The 24,678-nt window shown below is 43.1% G+C and overlaps 1 protein-coding gene across 1 annotated transcript in view; it reads left to right on the forward strand.

Annotated features, from left to right (window-relative positions):
• The first annotated feature begins 6,390 nt into the window (after positions 1-6,390).
• Positions 6,391-24,678, forward strand: part of XKR4 (XK related 4) — a 220,379-nt gene continuing 202,091 nt past the window's right edge. Inside the window, exon 1 of the mRNA XM_061343036.1 lies at positions 6,391-7,401. Coding sequence (XP_061199020.1) covers positions 6,563-7,401 — 839 coding nt within the window. The 5' untranslated portion in view covers positions 6,391-6,562. The remainder of the gene's footprint in view (positions 7,402-24,678) is intronic.

Consider the following 24,678-nt stretch of genomic DNA (forward strand, 5'->3'; position numbering starts at 1 on the left):
TGCTTTGAGTTGGAATGGAGCTTAGAGATCATCTAGTTCCAACCCCCTGCCATGGACAGAGACACCTTCCACTAGACCAGGTTGCTCAAACCCCATCCAACCTGGCCTTGAACACAGCCACATCAGCTGTGGCTGATGGGGCAGCCACAGCTTTTCTGGATACCCTGTTTACAGTACAGAATATCTTCCTAATATCTAATTTAGACCTACACTTTTTCAGTTAAAGCCATTACCCCTTGTCAGGCATGATTTGCCCTTAGTGAAGTTGGTTGTCACCAATCAGCTCCTTATTTCTTATGTGCCTTAGCATAGTTTCCAGGAGGATCTGCTCCACAATCTTGCCATGACTAGCCTGTTGTTCCCCAGATCTTCCTTTTCTCCCTTTTTAAAAATGGGGGTTATGTTTCCCCCTTTCCAGTCAGTTGGATCTTCACCGGACTGTCAAGACTTCTCAAATATAATGGTTTAGATACTTCACCTGCCAGTTCCCTCAGGCCCCGCAGATGCATCTTATCAGGTCCCCTGGACTTGTGTACCTTCTGGCTTCTTAGATGGTCTCAAACTTGATCTTCTCCTTCAGCAGCCAGTTCTTCGTTCTATCAGTCCCTGCCTTTGCCTTCTGTGACTTGGGCAGTGTGGCTGGAGCTCTTGCTGGTGAAGACCAAGGCAAAAAAGTGATTGAGTACCTCAGCCTTCCCCATGTCCTGGGTGACCATATCTCATGTTTCCTTCAGGAGAAGGCCCAGATTTTCCTCAATCTTTCTTTTATTACTGACATGACTATAGAAGCTTTTCTTGTTGTTTTTGACATCCTTGGACAGATTTAACTCTTTCAGGGCTTTAGATTTCCTAACCTGATCCCTGGCTGTTGGACAATTTCTCTGTATTCCTCCCAGCCTATCTGTCCTTGCTTCCACCCTCTGTAGGCTTCCTTTTGGTGTTAAGAGTTTGTCCAGACGCTCCTTGTTTATTCACTCAGGCCTTCTAGTATTTTTGACAGACTTCCTCTTTGATGGGATGCAACACTCCTCAGATTGGAGGAGGTGATCCTTGAACATTAATCAGCTTTCTTGGGCCTCTCTTCCCTCCAGGGCATTATCGTGAAGAGGCCAAAGTCTGTCTTCCTGAAGGACCAGAGTAGTGAGCTTGCTCTCATTCCCCTAAGTATCTAGAACTCCACCATGCCACGGGCACTGCAGCCAAGGCTGCGCTTGATTTTTACATTCCCCGTCAGCCCCTCCTTGCTGGTTAGAACAAGGGCCAGCATAGCCCCCATCCTCACTGGCTCCTCTATCTCTTGGAGAAGGCACTTACTATCAACACATTCAAGGAACCTCTTGGGTTGTTTATGCCTGAAGTGTTACACCTCCAGCAGATATCACGGTGGTTGAAGTCCCCAGTGATGACCAGGGCTTGTGAACACGAGGCTGCTCCTGTCTGTCTGGTAAAAGTGGGATAACATATGGAGGTATGAAAACATCTAAAACTTGTGAACATTTTGTAGAATAATTCTTACTTGCTGCTTCTAAAGAAATTGATTGCATGTGCATGTGCACCTTAGGGCACAGCTTTAACATAGAAAACTAGTTAAAATTAGATGCATGGAAGTCATAACAGTGAGACTACACTGGGGTGAATGAGAAAAGAGATGTTCATCAGATTCTCCATCAGGTAACCCCATCTTTATATCTTCACATCAAGACAGAGAGAAGCACACCGCAGGAAAAGGCTTTGGAAGCCTTTGGGAGAGAAATGCAATGTGCATCAGAAGGCAGTTAGAAAAGAAAAAAGAAAAAGAAGAGAAGAGGAAAGGAAAAGAAAAGAAAAGAAAAGAAAAGAAAAGAAAAGAAAAGAAAAGAAAAGAAAAGAAAAGAAAAGAAAAGAAAAGAAAAGAAAAGAAAAGAAAAAAGAAAAAAGAGAAAAGAGAGAAAAAAGGAAAAGAAAAAAAAGACAAAAGAAAAAAGAAAAAGGAAAAGAAAAGAAGAAAAAAGAAAAAAGAAAAGAAAAGGGAAGGGAAGGAAGGAGGGAGGGAGGGAGGGAGGAAGGAAGGAAGGGAGGAAGGGAGGAAGGAGAAAAGGAAGCAGATCAACTAGCAGATTCACCAGGTCTTCTGGAAGAAATCACGAAAGAATTCCTTATGGCTCAGGACTTCAATTATTTCTAAGGGGGCTGCTCAGGAGCTCTGCTTAGCAGGAGACTGGCCCATTGCCAGCCCTGCCAGGACAGCAGGGCTCTGCACAGCTCATTCATCATGCAGAGCTGTTCACCAAGGACTGACTATGGTGAGAGAGACAGGCTTTTCTGCCAGAATACTGCCATAGGGTGTCAAATCCAGGTACAGTGAGCTCATTCTAACGCTTCTGGTACTCTGAGCTAGAAGAAAATAAAGAAACATCAAGCACTAAACTGCAATAGTCAAAAGTGTTGCCAAATAAAAGAGAATAGATTTGGGAATCATTTGCAACAAATGCGTGCAAAAAAAATCATTAGGCCCGTAGCATATAATGATATTCTAATGGCAAAATGAGAGAACTACAAGCAAGAGCTTGAGTGTATTTTGATAGAGCACTCTATACAATTTAGCTAAAGACTGGGAAAAGCATCATTGCCAGGAACCTGAAGAAATAAAAAATACTTTAAAAATAAAAGGTTTAGAACCCAGAAGTATGTTTCCTGGACATTCAGGTGTGAGTTGATAGCCATCTACAATGAAAAAACAGAAAAGCACACACACACAAAAAAAGTTATTCTTAAAGTAGACAAAGGTGATATGATATTGTAAGGGGGAAATGGGAAGCAGGAACTGCAATTCAGAACAAAGCAAAAGCAGTATTTCTGATACTCATAGAAATGTTTTCTTTAACGAAAGGCACAGAAAAAGGAAGCCAAGAATAAAAATTCCTTCAGAGAAAAATTAGCTTCACATGAGAAATGAATGTGTTTGTACTTGGTTTATAAACTATGTATTGATGTCTGTGATCACATTTTTGCCCTTCAATTATATTTTGTAATTACTAATTTCTGAGGTCTAGTAGCAACACTGGCTTGTTGAATGCAGGGTGGTTTGTATACTGTGTGTATCCAAAATCTTCTGGCCCCAATACAGCTCCACAGAAGCTATGCCAGTCTAACAAAGAGGAAATTTGGTTCTTGGAAGCAATTTCTTCAGCACTTACATATTATTTGGGATCCTTTCCATTTGTTATCTTTTAAGTGAGAAAACAAAACAGAACACATTGCCCTGGAAATCCCATGCAACTTTAAGTTTGAATGTTCATCTAGTGAACTGCCTTCATTTAACAGCCAGCTATTGTTAACATGATAACCAGTGTGAAAGGATATTATTGCCCTCACAAATGCAACAGTAACTGACTCCAAGAAGAGAAAACCAAAGCAATCAAGCAAAATAAAAAAAAAATGAGAAAGGAGAAAGGAGAAAGAGGAGAGGAGAGGAGAGGCAAGGCAAGGAGAGAATGAGACAAAACAGAAGAATATAGTAAAGAAAGTGTAAAACTCTCCCCCTCACAACAAAAATGGTAAACTGAACACCTTTCAGATCATTGAATGCCAGTTGGAAGGGACCTCGAGGATCACTTAGCCCAACCTTTTTTAGCAAAGCACGACTTAGACTAGATGACCCAGCATATTTGTCCAGCTTCATCCTAAAAGTGCCCAGTGTATTTACAGGTCTGCTCTAAAGCCTGGTGAACTGGAGTCTTCCTGGGCAATGGATCAATCCCTGTGGTCAAATTCTGCCCCTGAGTGAAGTAGCTGAGGGTAAATGCACCAGGAAATCTGTCCCACCCCTGGGGCAGGGAGGAAACGGTGTGGGGACACTTGGCCCCAGAAGTTACCTCCTCCAAGCTGGCTAGCAGTGAGTGGCCTTAAGCAGGCTACCATGACCTCTGAAGGCAATGTACAGCTCGAGTGACACCATTAATGTTCTTAAATACCCACTACATTGCTCAGAGGTACCTTCTGCCCTTTTAGTATGTTGGACCTTGATCTCCTCCACTTTATTCTCACCTGGAACCTGACATCTTTGAGTTACTCTCTTAACCCACACCCAGCTCAAACAGTTCAGGTTAGCATTTCAGCTCTAGGAGCACAGCTGCTCCCTCACCCCCACTCATGCATCACACTATAACTATTTGTAGTATCTTTTAGACCTGTATATGGCAAACAGACTCAATTAAAGTAACTTAAGGTGCACACTAAACCATTTTATTAGGGATGGAACTATAAATAGAGTAACACTGGGAAGCTGTTGGTATATATAAACCCACCAACTTGCAGCTAAATTAGCTTCATTATTAAGCACTTTCTCTGCTGACAAGGTAATCTTAATATATATTGTATTATATAGAGGTGCTGACTGAATTATTAAAAGATACCTTGAGAAAGAAGCAATTTGTATCAAAAGTCTAAGGCAATAAAGATCATAGGGATTGTAATGAGAATGAAATTAATATGGGGTTACAAAAGGAACAGAAATAAAAGTACAGCTATACCACTGTAACAGAGATTGCGGAGCAAATCGTATTATTTAAGAACCATTATGTGATGATGTAATTAAAGACTCTTGTAATGTGTACTAACAGGCAAAATAACAAACCAAATTAGTTTTATGTCCACTCTTCATCTTCCAAAGTTTGAGTCTGGTGTGCTCAGCACTCTGAATAATACAGTAATGCACACTGAAGTCTTGAAGTCTGGGGTATGTATCAGCAAAAGGTAATTTCCAAAATGCAACTTTATACTTCCCCTGTACATTGAGGAGTTAGAAGGCAGATTTTTCAGCTGTCTATATGACTTCTTCTCTTTCATTAATGAAGTTGACGTGAAGGAGCTATATTTAGGTACATAACGTAAAACTGCCCTATCATAATCTCACTGTCATTCTTATGAAGATACTCGAGCAACGTGAACTATCTCACTGCTCTCTTTTTTTTTTTTTTTTTTTGGGGGGGGGAAGGACATGCTTATATTCCAGAGGTGAAAAAAACCAGCATTCCCAAAAACCCCTGAAAGGGGTGAAACGGCTACTCATCCCGTTTGTTTGGAAACGCAGGGGTACAGAGAGGGGCCAAAGGGTAAAGGGCCCCCCATCCGCATGCCGACCCCTGTGCCCGACATTGGGCATCGTGACCCGGATAACTCCCGTGGGTAGGAGGCTGGTGGCCTTCAGGGCCCGGGTAGCCACCGTACCCCTGGCTCCGAGGGCAGCGGGGCGTGCTCGGGGATCCTCTTTGGGACCGCTCCTCCCTGGACGGCATCCTCCAGCCACTGCCGCTCGCCGCCGAAGTTGGAAGCTGCAGGCGGGGCCACCTCCGCTGCTGAAATATCAGGATGAGCTCAGAGGGGCGGCCGCGATCCGGGAGCAGCCGGAGCTGCGGAGAAACGGGCGGGGGGCGGTGAAAGGCGTCGTGAGTTCGTCTAGTGAATTTTATGCCTAAACCGCGATTTCTCCGGGTGTCTCCTCACTTTCCCCCAAACGCCTCTTAAAACAGTGAGTCACGGCGCAACTCCTGAATTCCACCTCGCAGTCGCGTTTCACAAAGTTGAGGGAACTACGGCAGCGTTTTCTGCGGGACAGCGCGGCAACGGCCGCCCGCCCTGAGCGAGTCCTGCCTCCGGGCGGGGCGTTACGGCTAAGCATCACCACCGGTACCGGTCCTGTCAGCGCGGGGGGGCTGCGGCGGCTCTCCTCTCTCAGCGAGAAGCTCGAGGGCGGGTGGCCGTGAAAGGGGACCACCGCCCTCCTCGCCGCCCCGTCCGCATCTCCTCTCGTCCCGCCTCTCCACTGCGGTCCGGTCCGGGCAGACTCACCCCGAACCGCGTCGAGGACACCGGCGTGGCGGCAGCGCCGCGCCCCTCCCGGGGTGCCGACCCCGGGCGGCGCCGGCCGCACCCCGCCTCTCCCCGCCGACCCGCTCCCTCACCCCGCGGAGCCGCCGCTGCCCTGTCGCCGTCGCGCCCACCGCCCTAGGCCGGGCCGCCAAGCCATCGCCTCCCCCCACCGCCACCGGGCCGCACGGGGCCCTTCCCGCCCTGGGGCCGAGCGCCCCCTTCCACGCCCCTGCGCTAGTGCCGGTGCCGGTGCCGGGCGGGGGGCGGCGGCAGCGAGGGAAGAGGGATGAGGTCATCCTCTTTCCCGGCGTCAGTCAGCTGGGTGGTGGCGGCGGTGGGTGCGGGCGGAGGCGGGCGGGGAGGCGGAGGGAGGCGAGATGCGCTGCTCCGGGCAGCGCTGCCCTGCCTGCTCTCGGTTCGGGCAGAGCGCGGCGGCGGCTCCGGCACCGCCGGCCCCCGCGGAGGCGGCGGCGGGGCGGGAGGGCTGAGCGCAGCTCCCCGCAGGCAGGCGGCGCTGCGGGAGCGGCCGCCGCGAAGGAGCCGCCCGCGGGCGCGCAGCCCGGCGCGAAGCGTGGACAGGGAACGCGGAGAGCGGCGGGTCCGCGGCAGAGGGCGGGAGGCAGGAGGCGAAGGAGGAGGAGCAGGGGGAGGCGCGGGATAAAGGAGCGCTCACTGCTCCCGCTTGCTCTCCGGCGGGGCTGAGGGAAGCATCATGGCCGCGAAGTCGGACGGGCGGCGGAAGATGAAGAAGGGCGGCGAGGTGGCGTTCACGCCGCTGCAGAACTCCGAGCACTCGGGTTCCGTGCAGGCGCTGGCCCCGGGGCTGCCCTCCGGCGCCGGGCCGGGAGGCGGCAGCGACGACGACGAGGCGCCCGGGGGCGGGTGCTGCAGCGGCAGCGGCGGGGACGGCTCGGGCGGCGGCTCCCGCTGCTGCTGCTGCTGCTGCTGCGGCGGCAGAGGTGGAGACGGCGGTGGGGGTGGCGGCGGGGGCTCCCGGGGCTCGGGCGGGGGCTCGTCCTCCTTGTGCCTGCGGCTGGGCAGGGAGCAGCGGCGCTACTCGCTGTGGGACTGCCTCTGGATCCTGGCCGCTCTGGCCGTGTACTTCGCGGACGTGGGCACTGACATCTGGCTGGCGGTCGACTACTACCTGCGGGGCCAGCGCTGGTGGTTCGGGCTCACCCTCTTCTTCGTGCTGCTGGGGTCCCTCTCCGTGCAGGTCTTCAGCTTCCGCTGGTTCGCTCACGACTTCAGCACCGAGGACAGCGCCGCCACCGCCCCCGGGCACTGCCCTGCCGCCGAGAGCAAGCTGCTGGTGAGCAGCAGCTCGGCGGCCGCGGACATCGACGCCGCCCGGCCCTGCACGCCGCAGCGGCAGGCGTCCACCGCCAGCAAGAGCAACGCCACCAACAGCAGTACCAACAGCAGCAGCAACGCCGCCGGCAGCGGAGCCGCCGGTCCCCGAGCCGGCAGCGGCAGGTCGGCGTCCTGCGCCTTCTGCATCTGGCTCCTGCAGTCGCTCGTCCACATCCTGCAGCTCGGGCAGGTCTGGAGGTGAGGAGCCGGCCCGGGGGCCTGGGCGCCTCGCCGCGGGGAAGGGGAGCGCGGCCGAAGGAGGGACTGCGAGCTGTGGCCGCCAGTCCCCTCGGGATCCCTTCTCGGGACAGCGCTCGCCGGGACGGGACTTGGGGTTTTCCGGGTCCCCCCGGGGCCGGTGGTGGCCGCGGGCGCGGAGTGTTCCGCCCCGTCGAGGGGGGCCCCGCCGCGTCCCCGAACGCACTACGCCGCGCGGGCGACCGCCTCCCCGGGGGGGGCCCGAAACTTCCTGGGAAACCGGCGTGAGGGAGAAGTAAAGAAAGGGAGCAGGCGGGGGAAAAGGGGAAAACCTTGTGCGTCTCCCGGTCTGTGGCCAGGACAGAGTTGCCGCCAGCGGGGAACTTCACTGACAGGGAAGAGTTTCCTTCCAGAAACTGTTAATGAAGAGCCGTTGCTGTGTTCCGATGTACACAGCTGCCTGTATATGTGCTCCTTGCTATGCGTGTGCGTTTTGTCGGTGTGGTGTAGTAAAGAAATGTCTTCTACATGAACTTTTGAGTAGCTGCTCTCAGAAGCATCCACAAGTGATGTAATGTGTGCTATGGAAAGGATGTGCTGGAGTAGGCTGTGGAAGGCACTTACTGAAAAGGGAGGTGACGTCACAGTTTACAAAAGTAATGTTTTCCTGTATTTTAAGCATATTTCCAGGAAAGATTCATAGGTTGAATGCCCTGCAAATACATTTAGTGCTGCCTGAAAAGTGCAGAGTTCAGAATGCACAATATATAACGAGTTAAATTATCCACATAAGATAGTGGCATAGATGCTATGTTGAAGAAGGTTGTACGGCAGGACAGTGCACTAAGGTGACATCTGAAAATACTTCAGGTTTTCTTGTCTGATGTATGGAAAGGAATTCTCTCATGCTTCTGTTTTGGAAACTTTTCCCTCCCTCCCTTCTCCCCCTCCAGTTAGTTCATGAGAGTTTAATTTGTTGTTACTCTCTACTTCTAACTGGTGTTTTTGATCTCTGTCCCACCATTTTGGACAGGGCCTGGCTTTTGCTCAGTTAGTGCATTCTCTGATACAGCTCAGTTCTGCTTGTGGACTTTAAACATCAAGTAATCCAAGTGCTACTAGATAATAGACTGAAGATCCTGGGATGCTATAACTAAGTATCTTTCACTTTCTAGATTTGTTGGTTATTATAGCAATAACAGTTTTCTAAACTTGGAAAACTAACTTAAAGTTATGGGTGTGCTCAATATTAACTATGATGTGACTTAATAGGAAAGCAGGATTTTGAACTAGAAGTGGTGCTTTGGTCTGGATCTTGAATGCTTGCATGCTCCTCTATGCTCTACGCCCTCAACTGAGCACAAGTTAAATTTAGGACTTTCTGAAAGAGATGTTTTTAATGTAATGTTTAGTCCCCGTCCTGCAGAGACAGAAAAGTAGGTACAGTGGCTCAAATTGTACATAGAAATTCATTGCTGATACTCATTACTCATCCATATAGAAGACAGCATGTATCATGCTGGGTGACACAGAACAGAGTTTTGCAAAGTCTGGCGTCGTGACTGTATTGGCAAACACAAAGAGCAGGGCTTTGGGTGGAGCAGGGTGTGATATGATACTTCTGTCAGATGGGGTGCTTGGGATTTAAAGCTCTCCAGCTGCTTGCTTTTTGAGGAAGCAGAGTCTCTTTTAACGTAATATTTCTCCTTGCAGGAGCCCTTAGTCCTCTATATTTAAAGCTATCTGAGCCTCTTTTGATCATATGTAGCTTTTCTTCATCTTTTATGTGCAGTAGTGTAAGACTACCAGAATATTAGATTGACAAGGCATGTTAAGACGTTATATATGTTTTATAGTTTAGGGTTTTTTTTCCAGTGAAGCAGAGCCAATGGAATTGTTTGTCAGTAACTGAGTAGTTTTTATTTGCAGTTTTCCACCAGCATACTACAGATTATATGGTCGGTTGTCTGCAGTCTCGCATATCAGTACCTCATAATTGATTAAAGTCACTTCCTATTAATTCTCTAGATAACTTTAGTAGCCAGTAACTTAATAGTTTTTATTTGCAATTTTCCACCAACAAAAACTACATGGTCAGTTGTATGCAGTCTTGCATACCAGTACTTCATAATTTGAGTCACTTCGTATTTTAATTCCTTAGGTATATTCCTCATAAGGGAGAGCCTTTGGAGTCATCTAATAATCAGCACCGAAAAGGAAAGGTCAAAATGAACTCCTAGAAACTCTGTATGTGTCAAAACTAACTTGATCTCTAAATTTTCTGGAAAATACTGTGTCTCTTTGGACACTTAATAGCCCAAAACTTCTGCTCCACACTGTAACATTGGCACTGGCCTGAGCAAACAGCTCCTGAGCATTTAGGCTGAAGAATGACCTGAAGTGTTTCCCAGTTGCATGTGTTTGGAGACTAACTCCTTCTTTGATGCAGCTGTATATTGAAAGCCAGATCATTGAAATTGATTATGTGTTAATTTTAACTAAAATGTGCTAATGGGAAATGAATGAGGTCTTTAATGTGGCATGGAACAATGCTGGAAATAGGCAATCTAACATTGCTAAAACAATTTTTGCCTGAAGTGTAAAGAAGGGGAGCTGCAGGAGCAGCTAAGCTGCCAATCAGTTCTGAATAAAAATGTAACTTTTTTTCTTTTGAAATTGACCTAACTTTTTTTTTTTTAACTCCCACAAATTTTAAAAGACTGAATTCTTCCATTCTGGAGAATAAGCATATAAATATATATATTTTTTTTCCAGGGGCTCGGATGTTCACAGACTTCATGATAACACTATCCCTCAGTTAAAATTCCAGTGAAGTCTCCAAGGAGTTGCTTGCCACAGCTGAGTGCAGCTACTAGGGCTTTGTTGGCAGCTCATTTCATATTAAAATATGATCACCTGCCTTCAGGGAGAGTTTCAGATACATATCCTTTTCCATACTTCCAGTGTGTTCTGCTTGGGCATGGAAACCACACTGTGGACACCGTTCTCCCAAATAGGTGATGTAAGATATATGGCTTATTATTAGCAGACTCTGGGGAGCGGAAGGAAGATACAGTGCATGGTGTCTTTGCATTCCGTTGACATTAATAAAAGGACAAAGGATGCTTTAATTTATAGTCTGGAAGGATTATGTAGAGCTATATGGGCCAGTAGAATTCAGATGAACTATTGCCCTTTGAGCCTGACATCAAAATATGTGACCATGCTTTTGGGCATCCCTTTGATTCATTTGGTTTCCCAGGCTTAGCCCTGGCTTTCAGATTTTGCAGGGGATAGCAGGACTTGATGACTGGATGTAAGACATAATAGTGTTCACTTGGCATCTGTGGATGTGGTTTATGTTCTTGACAGCCTTTTTTTTTGGATAAGATTACTTTGAGCTGGCAGAATGCGAGAGCCATGCTCCTGAAGCTGAGTGAAGAAGTCCTGAGAGCTAGCCCTTGGGGAAAATGGGTTGTGGAAAGTTGGGCAGGTGAGAGGAGATTGGAGGACTTGATGATGCCCATCTTGCGGTGTCTGGAAAGCCAGAAGTAGCTCCCTGAGACAACTGTTGTACCTTGTAGAGAAATGGCGTGAGCAGGCTGTCTTGGTACTCAGGGTGCTTGGAGGTTCCCTTGGAGGTGCTTAGCTGTCATTTTGTCTGAAAAGCTGCATTTGAGTGTCTGAAAGAGACCAGTCAAGTTTCTGTAATTAACAAGGCCAAAGGAAGGGTGAAGCATTTGCAAGGACTGGAAATTGCTCTTTAAAATTATTTCTGGGTATCTCAGATGATACTGAGATGATTAAATTGAACAGAGTGAGGGGTTTTGTCTGAGATTTACTAGCTGTGTGGGAATACACCTGGAGAAGGTAGAGGAGGCGCTAGGTTAATTACTGGCCCTTCCAGGTGTCACTTGTCCAGGGCAGCTATCTGTTCCAAAGTGGGTTTGTTTTCCTGAGAAGTGATGCTATGATTTATCTATATCTGTTTATGTGTACTATTAAGAAATCATTATCTTCCTTCTCCTCCCTTGTTCTTATTCGGAAAAAACCCGAAGAGTTGGAGGAGTGTTGTAGAGGTGATGCTGGATTCTGGAAGCAGTATGAGTTGCAGTCCCTCTGGTGCCCTGGGGACGTACTTTTCACAAAGCTGGACCATCAGCCAGTGCTCATCACTCGGAAGATTCACCTTTGCAATTAGCTGATGCTCTTACAATTTCAAAAAAAAAACCAACAAAAGAAAAGGAAATGGTGTTTGTACTGTGTATGAGAAGTCCTTACACCTTCCTAAGGTCAATACTGATAGATCTATAGATATATATAGAGAGATATGTACATCTTAATAGATACACTAGTGAGCATGACTGGGCCCCTAAACTGGAATTGTGAGTCAGGTAGTTCAAATTAAGAAAAACATCATCAGGGTTTAAATCAGATCAACTCCCTCCTTAAACAGTGTCATTTGTTTTCACACTTTTGCTCTACATAGTGGTTTTGACACTTTTGTTCAGCAGTAGCGTAGGAGTTCAGTGTACTTAGGTGGTCAATAATTCCAGCTGCCATTGGACTTCACAGAGAGATGTGATATCTCAATCTGACATCAGCTTTCTAACTGTTTTGAAATCTGTCAGATAATTTGTCACATTGAGTCCAAATTTATGAATCATAGCCGTTTCCTAGACAAGATTATTGCATATCCTCCCCATCTGTCTCTTAGTGTAGCGAAATGCTACCACTCAGCAATACCATGTTTGTTTTATTGAGTTACTGCAGTGCCTGCATTAAAGTCCTACTGGCTAACTGTTTTGCTTGCTGTGTCTTCAGGACTCAGGAAAGGTGATGGGCTCTCAAAGATAGGAATTAGAGTTATCTTTTTTTTCTCTTCCCCTCAGAAAGCAGGATTAGAAGGGGCAGCCTACCCTGTAGGTGTCCTGGCTACATTTTAATTTTGATAATACATTCAGCAGAATGAATATTATTTTTTTCTTTTTCCTTTTTTTTTTTCTTTTTCCTTCTCCTGAAGACAGTGATATGCAGGTGAAGGCTGTGCCTTTCAAAGTTTTTTTTTGAAACACAAAAATGAAGCTTTACTGTGTTAAAAATGTCTTGCAAGTCTGCATACAAATCAGATTTGCTATTCAGTTTATTCTAATAACCTAAGCTACATGTAAAAGATGCTGATATGTTTTAGAAGAAAGATACTGTACTTTAATAATTAACAAGGGCTCTTTCTATAAAGAATATTTATCAGTTACGTAAGTTTTCAGATTTTCAAAGGACTGCTTAAGCACTAAAATTTCTGGTTGCTCAGTTGGTTTAGTAGGAGAACTAATACTTTATACACAGAATGCTTTCTAGAAACTATATATAGGAAGGATTTATATTTGGATTTTTCCAAAACAGTAGAAAATCTGTATGATTTTAAGGCTTGTGTTTTAGAGGACTTCATGTCACCATCTTTAGATATTACTCTAGAGTTCTCCTATGCAATGCAGGAATGACTACATACATGCCATAAATTCAAAGAAATGTTTCACTTTCTGATTTGCTTCTAAATGTTGTCAACTTGCAAAAAGTTCTGGCAACCGTATGAGCTTTTTTTTTTTGCTAAAATTTCTGTGTTACATTGGTGAAAGTGTTTAGTGCTGGAAGGTCAATTTGCATGTCTGCATCTCCTGTGGGAAAGCAAGAAAGCATAGCATCACAGCACGATCTATAGCTTCAGTTATCCTGCTCCATATCTCCATGTTATTTACATCATAGTTTATGGTGTTTTGAAGAGTATTCTCCTTGTCAGCTTAGCCTTAATGTTTGTCCATAAGGACTGAATTGGCTACAAAGATACAAAAGTTCTATTAAAACTAAGATGAAATCAATACTTATAACAGTGTTATCTCGTTCTTCCACCTCTCTTTTCCAATTAAGTATATTTTAATATACAGCAGATGAATGACAACAGTGACTTACAGTTTCAATAAATAGGTTGTTTGGGGGAATTTATCAGACACAGGTAAAATCAATAGCTCTTTGATTGTATTTCAAGGTATAGTGGAAATCTGTGGTTGCCAAAGTATATTTACAGAGTTGTGCCATTTTTGTCTATTTTAGCACAGCTGTCAGTTGTATACTTTGTGTCAAGTAGACATATAGGAGTGGAAGTGGCAAACAGGCTATAAAGAGAACTGTTTTGATTTGCTTGGTTTTGAAATGAAAGGAGGCTGATATGGAAGAGAGCATGAGGGAGAACTGAATGGGCATATGAAAAGAAGGAGGTTCTGAAAAGACACAGAAATACCTGTTAATCCTTGTACGTTATGTACCTAAATCCCATTTATTTCCCTTCAGCCACTGACCAAAATTATTTGAATAATTCTCTAAGTGACTGCTTGAGAGACTGGAGAGAGAGGCAGGAAAACAGAAGAGTTGTATGACTGGGCAAACTCACAGTGAAAATGCTAGATACACAGAGAAAATGTTAGATAAACTCTGCAGTGAGCAGTCATCTGAACAGGGATAAATACAAATGTAAGGTGTCAGGTTGACATTGGTTTACAGGGAAGAGAGTACTCTTAACTATCTTTTCATAAATTTTAGAATTAAAAAATAATAGGTCTTGGGTATATATTTTTCCAAGAGATTTAGCCTGAATTTTCTGACAACCATAACCAGAATTATCATCTCCCTGTGGGCTCTGGTTGCTGAAGTGGTTTCTTATCACTCTCGCTCTCATTCTGTTTCCTTCCCTGAATGGCTAAAATGGGTAATAATTTATTTTTTTTTTTCCCAAGAGAAAATAATTCTTATACTATCTTATTATTTCCATTACTTTTCTTTTGACAACATGCTTGCGCTGTTTACTATGTTCATGGTGTAGAATTTGTATGGTGAGCCATATAAATCTCCTTGATTGGCAGGTATAATCAGTGGGGGTGGTTAACGCTCAGTTACAAATGATTTGATATCACGAGTTGCAGCAAATGGAGCAAGATTGTTTTGTGGGGTGTTTTCAATGCAAGTTTGGCAGCCAATGATGTGTCAACAAAAGTAACTTCTAAAATTGGAAGGTGTGACTTTGGCAAGACTAATGTACCAAGGACTGGTACCAGCTGCTTTAGAGAAAGATGCAGATTGTTTACGGTGAATAAAAAGTGAATTAACGTACAGATGGAAGGACAGTTTTCCTTGTCCCTATCAGCTGCTATATATCAGATTGATTTCCCCCTTTAAGAATGAAGGTTAGCAGTGCCATGGTTTTTGACACTGCTCACTTTTATGGGATGTTTTTATGTAAGCATCTGATCTATTCTAGGATCCTGCCAACTTCTTTGCATGGTGCTTTTCCATATGTGGTACATAGATCAGTAGCTTAGTTTCATCAGGTCCTGGGAAAGTACTTTGTAATACCCAGCAGTAGGCTTCAGATCTCTATAGAGGGATCTATCCCTGCATAAAAAAATCACAAAAATCCACTGTGCTGATGCTTTAATGGTATAATAGTGGCTACTGTAAAACAATAAGGTTTATCATTGTAAATGTGTGGTCTTTTTTATCTTAGAGGGGTACAGGTGGAGTTGTGTCTTTTCTAATTTTTCTTCAACCCTAATCTTTATATGCTCACTTTATACAGAAATCTTTCTGAGCCAGGTTTAAAACAAGACTTAGCTCCACAAAGCAGAACTTAGATGTTCTTCAGGCATATAGACCTGAAAATATGACCTAGAAAATTGTGCTGAGCGGTCTTGTTAGGAAGTTTCTTGAGGATCTTAAATATAACAGACCATAATGTTCGACTTCAGAGTGTCCTGAAGGATTTTGCATTTTGCATTTTGGCTGTGCCCAGAACCTCTCCAGCACATACTTTCTGATTTCCTATATCTCATTTAAGCATATTCCAAACAAGAAGTTAGGCTGGAGTGGCCCCAAAATCCCTGGGTGGATCCAGTAGGCAAGCATTGTTTTAACCTGCTTTATGAGCAATGATGGGCATCTTAGTGATGAGATCACTGACAAATGTTAGTGACTCTGCCTTGTTTTAGTACTAGAGAAATGTCCCTTGTGATTAGAGTATTTGCTCAGATTTTAGATCTGAGTCCACTGTCCTTTCCAGCTGTGAGGGCTCAGATCCCATCTCCCTGAGAGCTTTCTGAACGGAGGCTTAGGTTGGGGACATTTACTGTCCTTCCTGCTGGAGCTGTTGTCATCATGCTGATAGAAATGTCGTGTTTGTGACGCCAGACAGGAAGACCTAGGACGTAGGGCCTTGAAATGGGACCAGATACAGATTAACCTGTCTTTTACTGTTTAATTAATTTTTGTTTCCTGCCTTTTAACCTGCTTTCTCTTATCCTAAAAGTACACCACCAGTATCTTTATTTACACTCATTCTGCATGTGTAGTATAACCACAAACAACACCATAATACAGATCTACATAGCTTATAGTTATAGATCTATAGTTATACATCTGCATAGTTATCATAGCTAGTTACAGATCTACCTGGTTAGCTTATCAGAGTAGCTGTAGATGTCCTGACTCAGCTGAAGGATTGGTTTATTCATTTTTTTCATCAGCCTTTTGCTGTCATACGTAGTCAACCTCAGAAAAAGGGAAAGAGGAAAGATATTTTTGATGTGTCACTCTGTAGCTGTTTCCCCTTTTCCTCTGCTCTCTGTTGGAAGAGTGAATTAAACAAAAATTTTAAAATTGCTCTAAGATGATGGCCTGTAACATTTTTGTGTTTGATTTTTATCAATGTAAGCAGAACAATTCTGTGGCTGAAATAAAACCTCATCTTCATGTCCCAACTTCTTGTGTCCCAACTCACCACAAGCTCCACAGCAAGTGAAACCCAAGGTATCAGCATGCATAATTTTGATTGCCTTTTTTACCTGTCTGAGTTTCGGAAGTGAAGAACTACATCTCCCTTACTTTCATTGGAGTGGAGATTACTACTTTTTTCTTTTTTTTTAACTGTTCTTTCCTTAAAAGGGGAAGGAGATTTAAGATGACTCAATTTGGACAGTCAAAAGCAGTGCATAGAATCACAGAATAGTTAAGGTTGCAAGGGACCTTAAGACCATCTAGTTCCAACTCCCATACTTCTGAAAATGTCATCCTTTAGTTATTCAGTATGTGTTAGAAGTCTAATTTTTTATGGACATTCCAAAATTTAATTTTTGTAGTATACTTTGAGATACTCAGTTGGAAAATGATCTAGGTGGGAACAATTCAAAATTATCATTTCAATACACCTGTCAAAACATATTTTAGGTTAAACATGTTGAAAACATGAACATCTCTCCACAACGGACATAATTGTGATATTAGAGCAAGATTTTAATATTTTAAGAATTTCTTTCCTCAAGGGTTTATGCTATACAGCTTAAAAAGTTCTGTCCTTCACCCTGTTTCCTTCACTTACCCACATTTGCTGCTTTAAGAATCCCATGTGCTCTGGAAAAAATAAATGGCCTGGGTAACAAAGGTTAGGAATTCTTTTAAACGTAGTGAAGGTGCTAGAATCAACTTTAGCCCAAAGCTTAACAGCACTGGACATTTCAGCTTCAAAGCCACTTTGGGTGACAGCAGATGAATATGGTGAGTGCAGCACATTTCCAGGAGTAATGGTGAAAACTACATTCAGTACAGAATTATTGGAAAAAGCATGAATGTAAACAGAGTTCATAGTATATTAAATGAAGATGTTCTGTAAGTAAAGACTGGGCAATTAAAGAAGATTTACCCAAGTGAAGCCAACTACAGCACAGAGGATAATTAATGTGGCTGAGACAACTCAATAATAATGGCTTTGAACTTTTACAATAGTGCATTAATGCATGTGTCAAAAGGAGGGATTGCATTTACAATCAACAACCATTTTTTACCACACAGGTTAATTAAGAACTCATGATAACAGAGTATGGAAATTGCCTCACTGAACTAAGGGCCGCATTTGGTCTTTTAAGTGTCCCATTCATCTTTTTTTCCTCTACCTAAAAAGTAAAACTTTCGAGATGTATGTTCTTCTATAACCTGTCTTCATTCTGTTAGTGCCACCTCTGTGGCAGAGCTACTCCATTAATAATCCAATTGGTTTAGGAAATTAATTAATTAGTGGGTGTGTTCTCTGCATGGCTGGATTAAATCAAGAGAGCTGCTAAGAAAACTAGCAAAGGGTTCAAAACAAGCCACCCCACCATCAATCCATAAATTTGTCTCTGAAGAGGCTGTCTAAGCCCCTTGTAGAGCCTGTTTGTACGTTTGGATAAGCAGAGCATAAAAGCCCAGGAGCTGAGAAGGCTGTAGTTGAAATGAATGTTTTCCATTGTTACCTTCCCAGGTTGGATTTGTAATAGAATCATAGAATCATAGAATAGTTAGGGTTGGAAAGGACCTTAAAATCATCCTGTTCCAACCCCCCTGCCATGGGCAGGGACACCTCACACTAAACCACGTCACTCAAGGCTTTGTCCAACCTGGCCTTGAACACCACCACGGCTGGGGCATTCACAACTTGTTACTCAGATGCTGCCAGGTAGACCGATAACCTGGGAACTTATGCTTGTTTTGTGAGTTTCAGCGGTTATACAGTGTAAAAGAATAGAGGGAGAATGCTGGTGTCATGATCAACCTGTGATTTGGGCAGTGGGTGTTTCTTCACATGGGATTTGCCTCAGACAGCCCTGAGGAAGTCTTTAATCTTTGTGTCCCTCTTACTCTTCCAGTGAAATGCGTTAGCATCTTCCAGCTTCACTTGTGTTTGTAAGGTGGTAAGCTGTTTGGAAGAAGGATTTAGTTCTGTTCCTTTGAAAACTTCCTAGCACAGCAGGAGGCTGATATTGTGTGCAAGTTTTAGGATGCTTCTGTAATACAAGTGATGAAGAGCTGCTAGTACCTGTGGTTTAAAAGTGTGTTCAAATAGAGTAGTGTTTTTGAGCAGGTACCTTTGCTAGCTCATCTCAAAATCAATTCCAGACTTGGACTCAGTCCTTCTCCTTGAGTAGAACTGTTCCTACATTGGCCACCTCTTTATTAAACAGGGTCTGGATTCTGACAAGGGAGTCAACCCCTTCTGTGCTCCTAGCCAGAGCTTTTCTACAGGGCTAACATCTTTTAATAGGACATGTACCAGACTTGTGCTATATCGTACTGCTGCAGAATTCATATTAATAAATTATCAATCTTATTTGTGGTGTTTTACAAATGAGAGATTTCCATAACAAAAATTGAAATGATACATCCATATGTTCCTATTTATTAAGTATCACATTCTCTGATTTGCTTTCTCTAAGTGCAGAAAGTATTGGATGGGAAGAACATTTTCAGGAATGTTGACTGTCAGCTGAATTAAGTGTATTTTAGTAATGACAAAAAGAATGTTCCTAATGGATACTCTAAGTAAGAAATAGAGGTGCATTACAAAAAAAAGTATAATATTTCCATTTTGTTAATATAATGCTATGTCTTAAATGATTTTCCATTTCCATCAGATGATTCTTTGAGTTTTGAAAAAATTGGCATTTAAATTATCAACTTGTATTAACACAGGATGTTTTCAATATCTCAGCAAAACCTATATATATATATTCCTATATATATATATATATCAGCACCTAAAAGGAAAGATGGACAGTAGCTTTTTTTGACAGCTAGCACTTATATAGGAGTCCAACTTAAAAGGACACTGTTCATAACCATCATCATAAAAACCCCTTACAAGTATGCTTTTGAAGTTCACTTATGAATTCAGTTTGGCTGTGTTAATGATTTGTGCTGATTTTTTTGAGCTTGAGCTTTATCAGTGCAAATACTTATGGAAGGTGTATTTTAAGCCTGAGTACCAGAATATTAATCAAAACCTTAATTACATATTCAGTAGTAATATTCACAATTCATATGGGTCTTACTTAATTTCATTACTCATCCAGTCAAGGATCAGGAGCAATGACATGATTTAAATAGCAAATTGTTTTGGATATTTCTAATTAGTAGGCACAAATGATTGGTTATTAAAGGAATTAACTTCAGCACCCTGAAAACTGAAGAATAACCTTGAAATAAGGATAAAATCAGCATTTGATATCTGTTCACAGACAATTTATAGAAAGATCTGATCCATGTTTAGTGTGTATAAACTATTTGCAAATAATAGTAATATGGTCGAAATATGCCTTCTAATGGCATGACAATTCTTTGGAGAATTCTTCATGAATAGCAACCTTAAAGGTTGTGGGAAAAGAGAAAAGAATACAGAAGGATTACTTACATTCATTTGAAGTAATTGTTTTTTGTTTAAATACTGCAACTGTCACTCAAGAGTGCATTTTATTGTGAGAATACCTCTTAAACGAAATAAATTCTAATTTGATCATAGCGCAGAATGTGTTACACTGGATTTTTCTTATTATGTGGCAGTCTGCCGCTGCTTCATCTGTGTTTTCACTTCCCCATCCTCAGAAACCTGTGAAGACTCCTGTTTAGGGGGCATGAGCTTGAGAAATGTGTCTGAGAGCTTGAAAGATCACTAGAATTGGGTCCTTCTGCCTGTTCCTACTGTCAGTCCATGCTCAGTTAAGTGTCCTTTTATCTCTGCTACATCCCAAAGCTCTTTAATTTTGTGATGCACCACTTTTGATGCCAAAGGAAGGCTGCTCTGTGGCTCCCTTGAAGCTGTATTTCTGTGAGCAGTATTGGGTTCTAGAGGTAAGGAAGCACAAAGCCATGGGAATAGTCTAGGAAACCTATTGATTGCCATTGCTGGATGTGTATGTATCTATGATTTGTTACAAGCAATTTCCTGACACAGACTGTCCGACGTCTTATTCTTTTTTAGGTGAACACTTTTAGAAGAAATACATGAAGGAGTCAGGTAAAATCTGGGAGCTGTCAGTCATGGAAATATCTTTTTTAATTTCCTTTTTCTCTTGGCAACTATTTTTATGATATTCAGGCATTAGCTCAGAGAGAAGTAATGTTCACTTCAAAAGCCACTTCCTCCTCAATAAATAATTCACAGCCATAGATTGTTCATGAGGAAATATCAACACACTAGTAGTAATTTAATATACCGAGTGATCACACTCACTTTAGCCTACATATGATTTAAATAGAATGTGACAGTTTAGGGTCTCTATTTGCCCCATGGCATGTTGGGATCAAACTTGGCAAGTGATTGCAGGGTTCTCATATCTACTGAAGAAGTGAATGAAAGTTGCATAATTCAGAGAGGATTTTTTAATTACATGCTAAATCAGAGTTTGCCTGCTTGTGTTCTGAATCCAAATTGTTGGCCAGGACTAGCTTTAGAGCATGTGAATATTTTCTCTGTTCTTTTTTAACTGGCATCTCACAATCATGTCTCATTTTTTTAACTCATTGAACTATTATTTTGAAGCACAGCTTCAGTATACTAGCTACCTCTGCTTTACCTAGTGGGTGAAAGGCTGTGCCTACCCATCCCGAGCTATCTGAGCCAGTCTGCTGAGGACAGTGTGCTTTCTGGAAGTTTTACCTCACTGTCCATCATATTTGAAAACTCATGGCGGTCAGGTGAAGTTCCCAATGACTGGAAGAAGGAAAATATAACCCCCATTTTCAAGAAGGGGAAAATGAAAGACCTGGGAAACTACAGACCAGTCAGTCTCACCTCTGTGCCTGGCAGGATCGTGGAACAGGTTCTCCTGGAAATCGTGCTAAAGCACATAGAAAATGAGGTGGTTGGTGGCAGCCAGCATGGCTTCACTAAGAGCAAATCCTGCCTGAACAATTTGGTGGGCTTCTGTGATGGGGCTACAGAACTGACGGATGAGGGCCACGCAGTTGACCTTGGACCTGTGCAAAGTGTTTGACACTGTCCCTCACAGCATCCTTGTCTCTAAACTGGAGAGACACAGATTTGATGGAGGGACCACTCAGTGGATAAAGAACTGGCTGGATGGCCGCATGCAAAGAGTTGTGGTCAATGGCTCAATGTCCAACTGGAGACCAGTAATGAATGGTGTCCTCAGGGGTCAGTGTTAGGACTGATCCTGGTTAGCATCTTTGTCTGCATCATGGACAGTAGAATTGAGGGTGCCCTCAGCAAGTTCACCAACAAAACCAAGCTGTGTGGTTTGGTTGATACGCTGGAGGGAAGGAATGCCATCCAGAGGGACCTTGACACGCTTGTGAGGTAGGCTGATGCCAACCTCATGAAGTTTAACCATGACAAGTGCAAGGTCCTACACCTGGGTCGGTGCAATCCCAGGAACAGCTAGGGGCTGCACAGAGAAGAGATTCAGAGTAGTCCTGTGGAGAAGGACTTGGGGGTGCTGGTCGATGAGAAAATGAACATGAGCTGGCTTCAGTGTGTGCTCACAGCCCAGAAAGCCAACCGTACCCTGGGGTGCATCAAAAGGAGCATGACCAGCAGGTCAAAGGAGGTGATCCTGACCCTCTACTCTGCTCTTGTGAGACCTCACTTGGAGTATTGTGTGCAGTTCTGGCGTCCTCAACATAAAAAGGACATGGAACTGTTGGAACAAGTCCAGAGGAGGGCCTCCTGTATGAAGATAGGGTGAGAGAGTTGGGGCTGTTCAGCCTGGAAAAGAGAAGGCTGTGCGGAGACCTCATAGCAGCCTTCCAATATCTCAAGGGGGCCTATAGGGATGCTGGGGAGGGACTCTTCATAAGGGACTGTAGTGATAGGAAAAGGGGTAATGGGCTCAAATTTAAACAGGGGAAGTTTAGGTTAGATATAAGGAAGATAGATACAAGGAAGAAGTTCTTTAGCTTGAGTGTGGTGAGGCACTGAATGGGCTGCACAAGGAAATGGTAAATGCTCCATTCCTGGCAAGGCCACGTTGAACAGAGCCTTGGGTGACATGGTTTAGTGTGAGGTGTCCCTGCCCATGGCAGGGGCTTTGAGCTAAATGATGTTAAGGTCCTTTCCAATCCTAACCATTCTAGGAGTCTATGATTTACTTTTTAAATCTTCCTTTGCCACTTGTAGACCTACACCTTGCACCACAGGATGCTAGCTACTGGTGGTTCTGAGAAGGTTTGTGTTTCTTTCTCTCTTAAATAATTATTCTTAAAAATAGATAAATTCCTTCTCACTCTGATGTTCTTGCCCTTATAGTAGTAAGAAAAACCTCAGTGGTAGGACTTCTGTTTTACTACATCCATTTTTATGGAGTGGCTCTGCTGTATTTGGGCTGATCTGTGCTTGGTACATCACAAATGCAGAATAAATTTTCCTCTGTTTTGGGTGAAGTTAATGCTGGCCTTATTATTTAACTTCTGGGTTAACCTGGTCTTTCAGCAGGACTACCAGAGATTTTAATTTTAAAACAGCCTCCTGATCATGTAGCATGCATGTAGAAGCAAGGAATATTAGGTCAGTGGTAGATGTGTCTTTAAAATGTTTGGAAATTTCTATGTTCCCATGAGATAAGAGAGTGCACGCATAATAGAGCAATGGTGATCAGCTCATAACTCATAACACTACAAGGAATGTGTTTTGAAGCACCACCCATTACTACGCAGCTGGATGAAAGAGATGTCTAAAGGTGCACTTTTGTCTAACTGAGAAACTAGCCTCAAGTCAGTGCTGACATATCTGGAAGATGGACTTTGAGAAATTAGAGGGATGACTTGGGGAAATTCATATATCCCTTATACACTTTATATATATGTATCGATTGGGGGAAAATCATATATCCTTATACCTTTTATATATACATATATTTAAAATTAGTGGAAGAGGAGTAAAATGGGGAAAATGAAGATAGAACTGTAGATATAGAAATGTAGTAATTTGTTTGGCAAAGAAAACTCTTAAGCAGTTGAGAAAGCAGTGTCAGTAACACATTGCTGCTAGGATTGGGCTTGATCTGTTCAGTGTCTGAGTGTTGTCCCTAAGGAAAAGCTGAAACATGGATGCAGATCTGTCAAAAACCTGTGCCAGAAAAGGGAAGAAGTAGGAGCCTCCGTGCAGAACTTCTATCAGGTGAGTTTATGACTGGGAAACGGCTTGAATATTGTATGCTACTGCGGAAAGAGAACTCCAAGTAGAGGCCTGCTGGTATACTACTGAGTATAAATGATATAACAACTTTAAAGAGTGGATTATAATATGTTAAAAAATGTCTGAAAATGAAGTTTACCTGGCCTAGCACTATGCTTCTGTAATGGCTTGCTGGAGTCCTGTTGTGAGAGGGGAAGGGCGTTCCAGAAATCCGTGGAAGTGTATCATCGTGGAAGATTTTAACAACGTAAATAGGTATTTGAGAATACAGCCTATTAGTAATCATCATAGATGTTTTCATGTGGTGGCTGACAGTCTTCCTCCAGTAGCTAATGTATCAGTACGGTGTGTTACAATGTTTTGGTTTTGGAATCTTTAAAATTTCCTAGTAAGCAATGAGGACACTATGGAAGGCTGATAACACCAACTAGTGTTCAACAGAGTGGTCACAGATATCCTCCTTTTATGTTTCTTGAGGAAATAAAGAAGTTGCTAAGTGTGGGGTTTTTTTTTGTTTGTTTTTTTCCCCCAAAAAGAGCGAAATTTCATAATGGAGAGAAATGACTGGTAGCAGAAATTTGCAGATATAAGTATACAAATAAACCCTAAATTTCTTTGAAATTAATGATGCTAACACTGCCCCGTATCTGAACATCAAAAAGAAGAAAAGACTACAGGCTGTGGCTCTAAAATAAAGTGTATGTGTGCAACACCATTAGGAATATGCAAGAGGCAACTTCCCCCCTTGCACCCTTTCCTTCCCAGTTGTCTGATGAGTACTAAGACTCAGAGGTCAAGAGGTTTGCAGATAAAGTGGAAATTTCCAAAGCCAAGGTGAGCTGGGATTTACGGAAGAAATTACAAATAGCAAAATGCTCTTCAGCTATGCAGTAGGGACAGAAAAAGGAAGAAAGAGAGCTGCTATTTTGAGGGTGGATATTAAAGATAATCTAGACATGGCTCGGTGCTTTCCCTCATTTTTCAGTAAAGATTATTATGTTAGCAGGGTGGCAAAGGGAAGATAGATAATGTACATGATGGTATTAAAATAGAAATAACTACAGCTGCAGAGAAAACTACAGTAAATTAGTTTATCTTTGTAAAATCAAAGGAAATTAATAATTTTCATTACAGAATACTAAAAGAATGGTGAATTACATCTATATTTTGAATCTGTTAAGACAGAGATAGTACCATAGGACTGGAGAACCACTGCATATTTAGGAAGCTGAGAAATAAAATTACTCAGCAAATAGAGATCTGTGAGTTAA

This window comes from Neopsephotus bourkii, unplaced genomic scaffold (genome assembly GCF_033783945.1).
Source record: "Neopsephotus bourkii isolate Nb327-2 ecotype Australia unplaced genomic scaffold, CSIRO-AGI_Nbou_v1 NB_1820, whole genome shotgun sequence".
NCBI classification, from domain to species: domain Eukaryota; kingdom Metazoa; phylum Chordata; class Aves; order Psittaciformes; family Psittacidae; genus Neopsephotus; species Neopsephotus bourkii.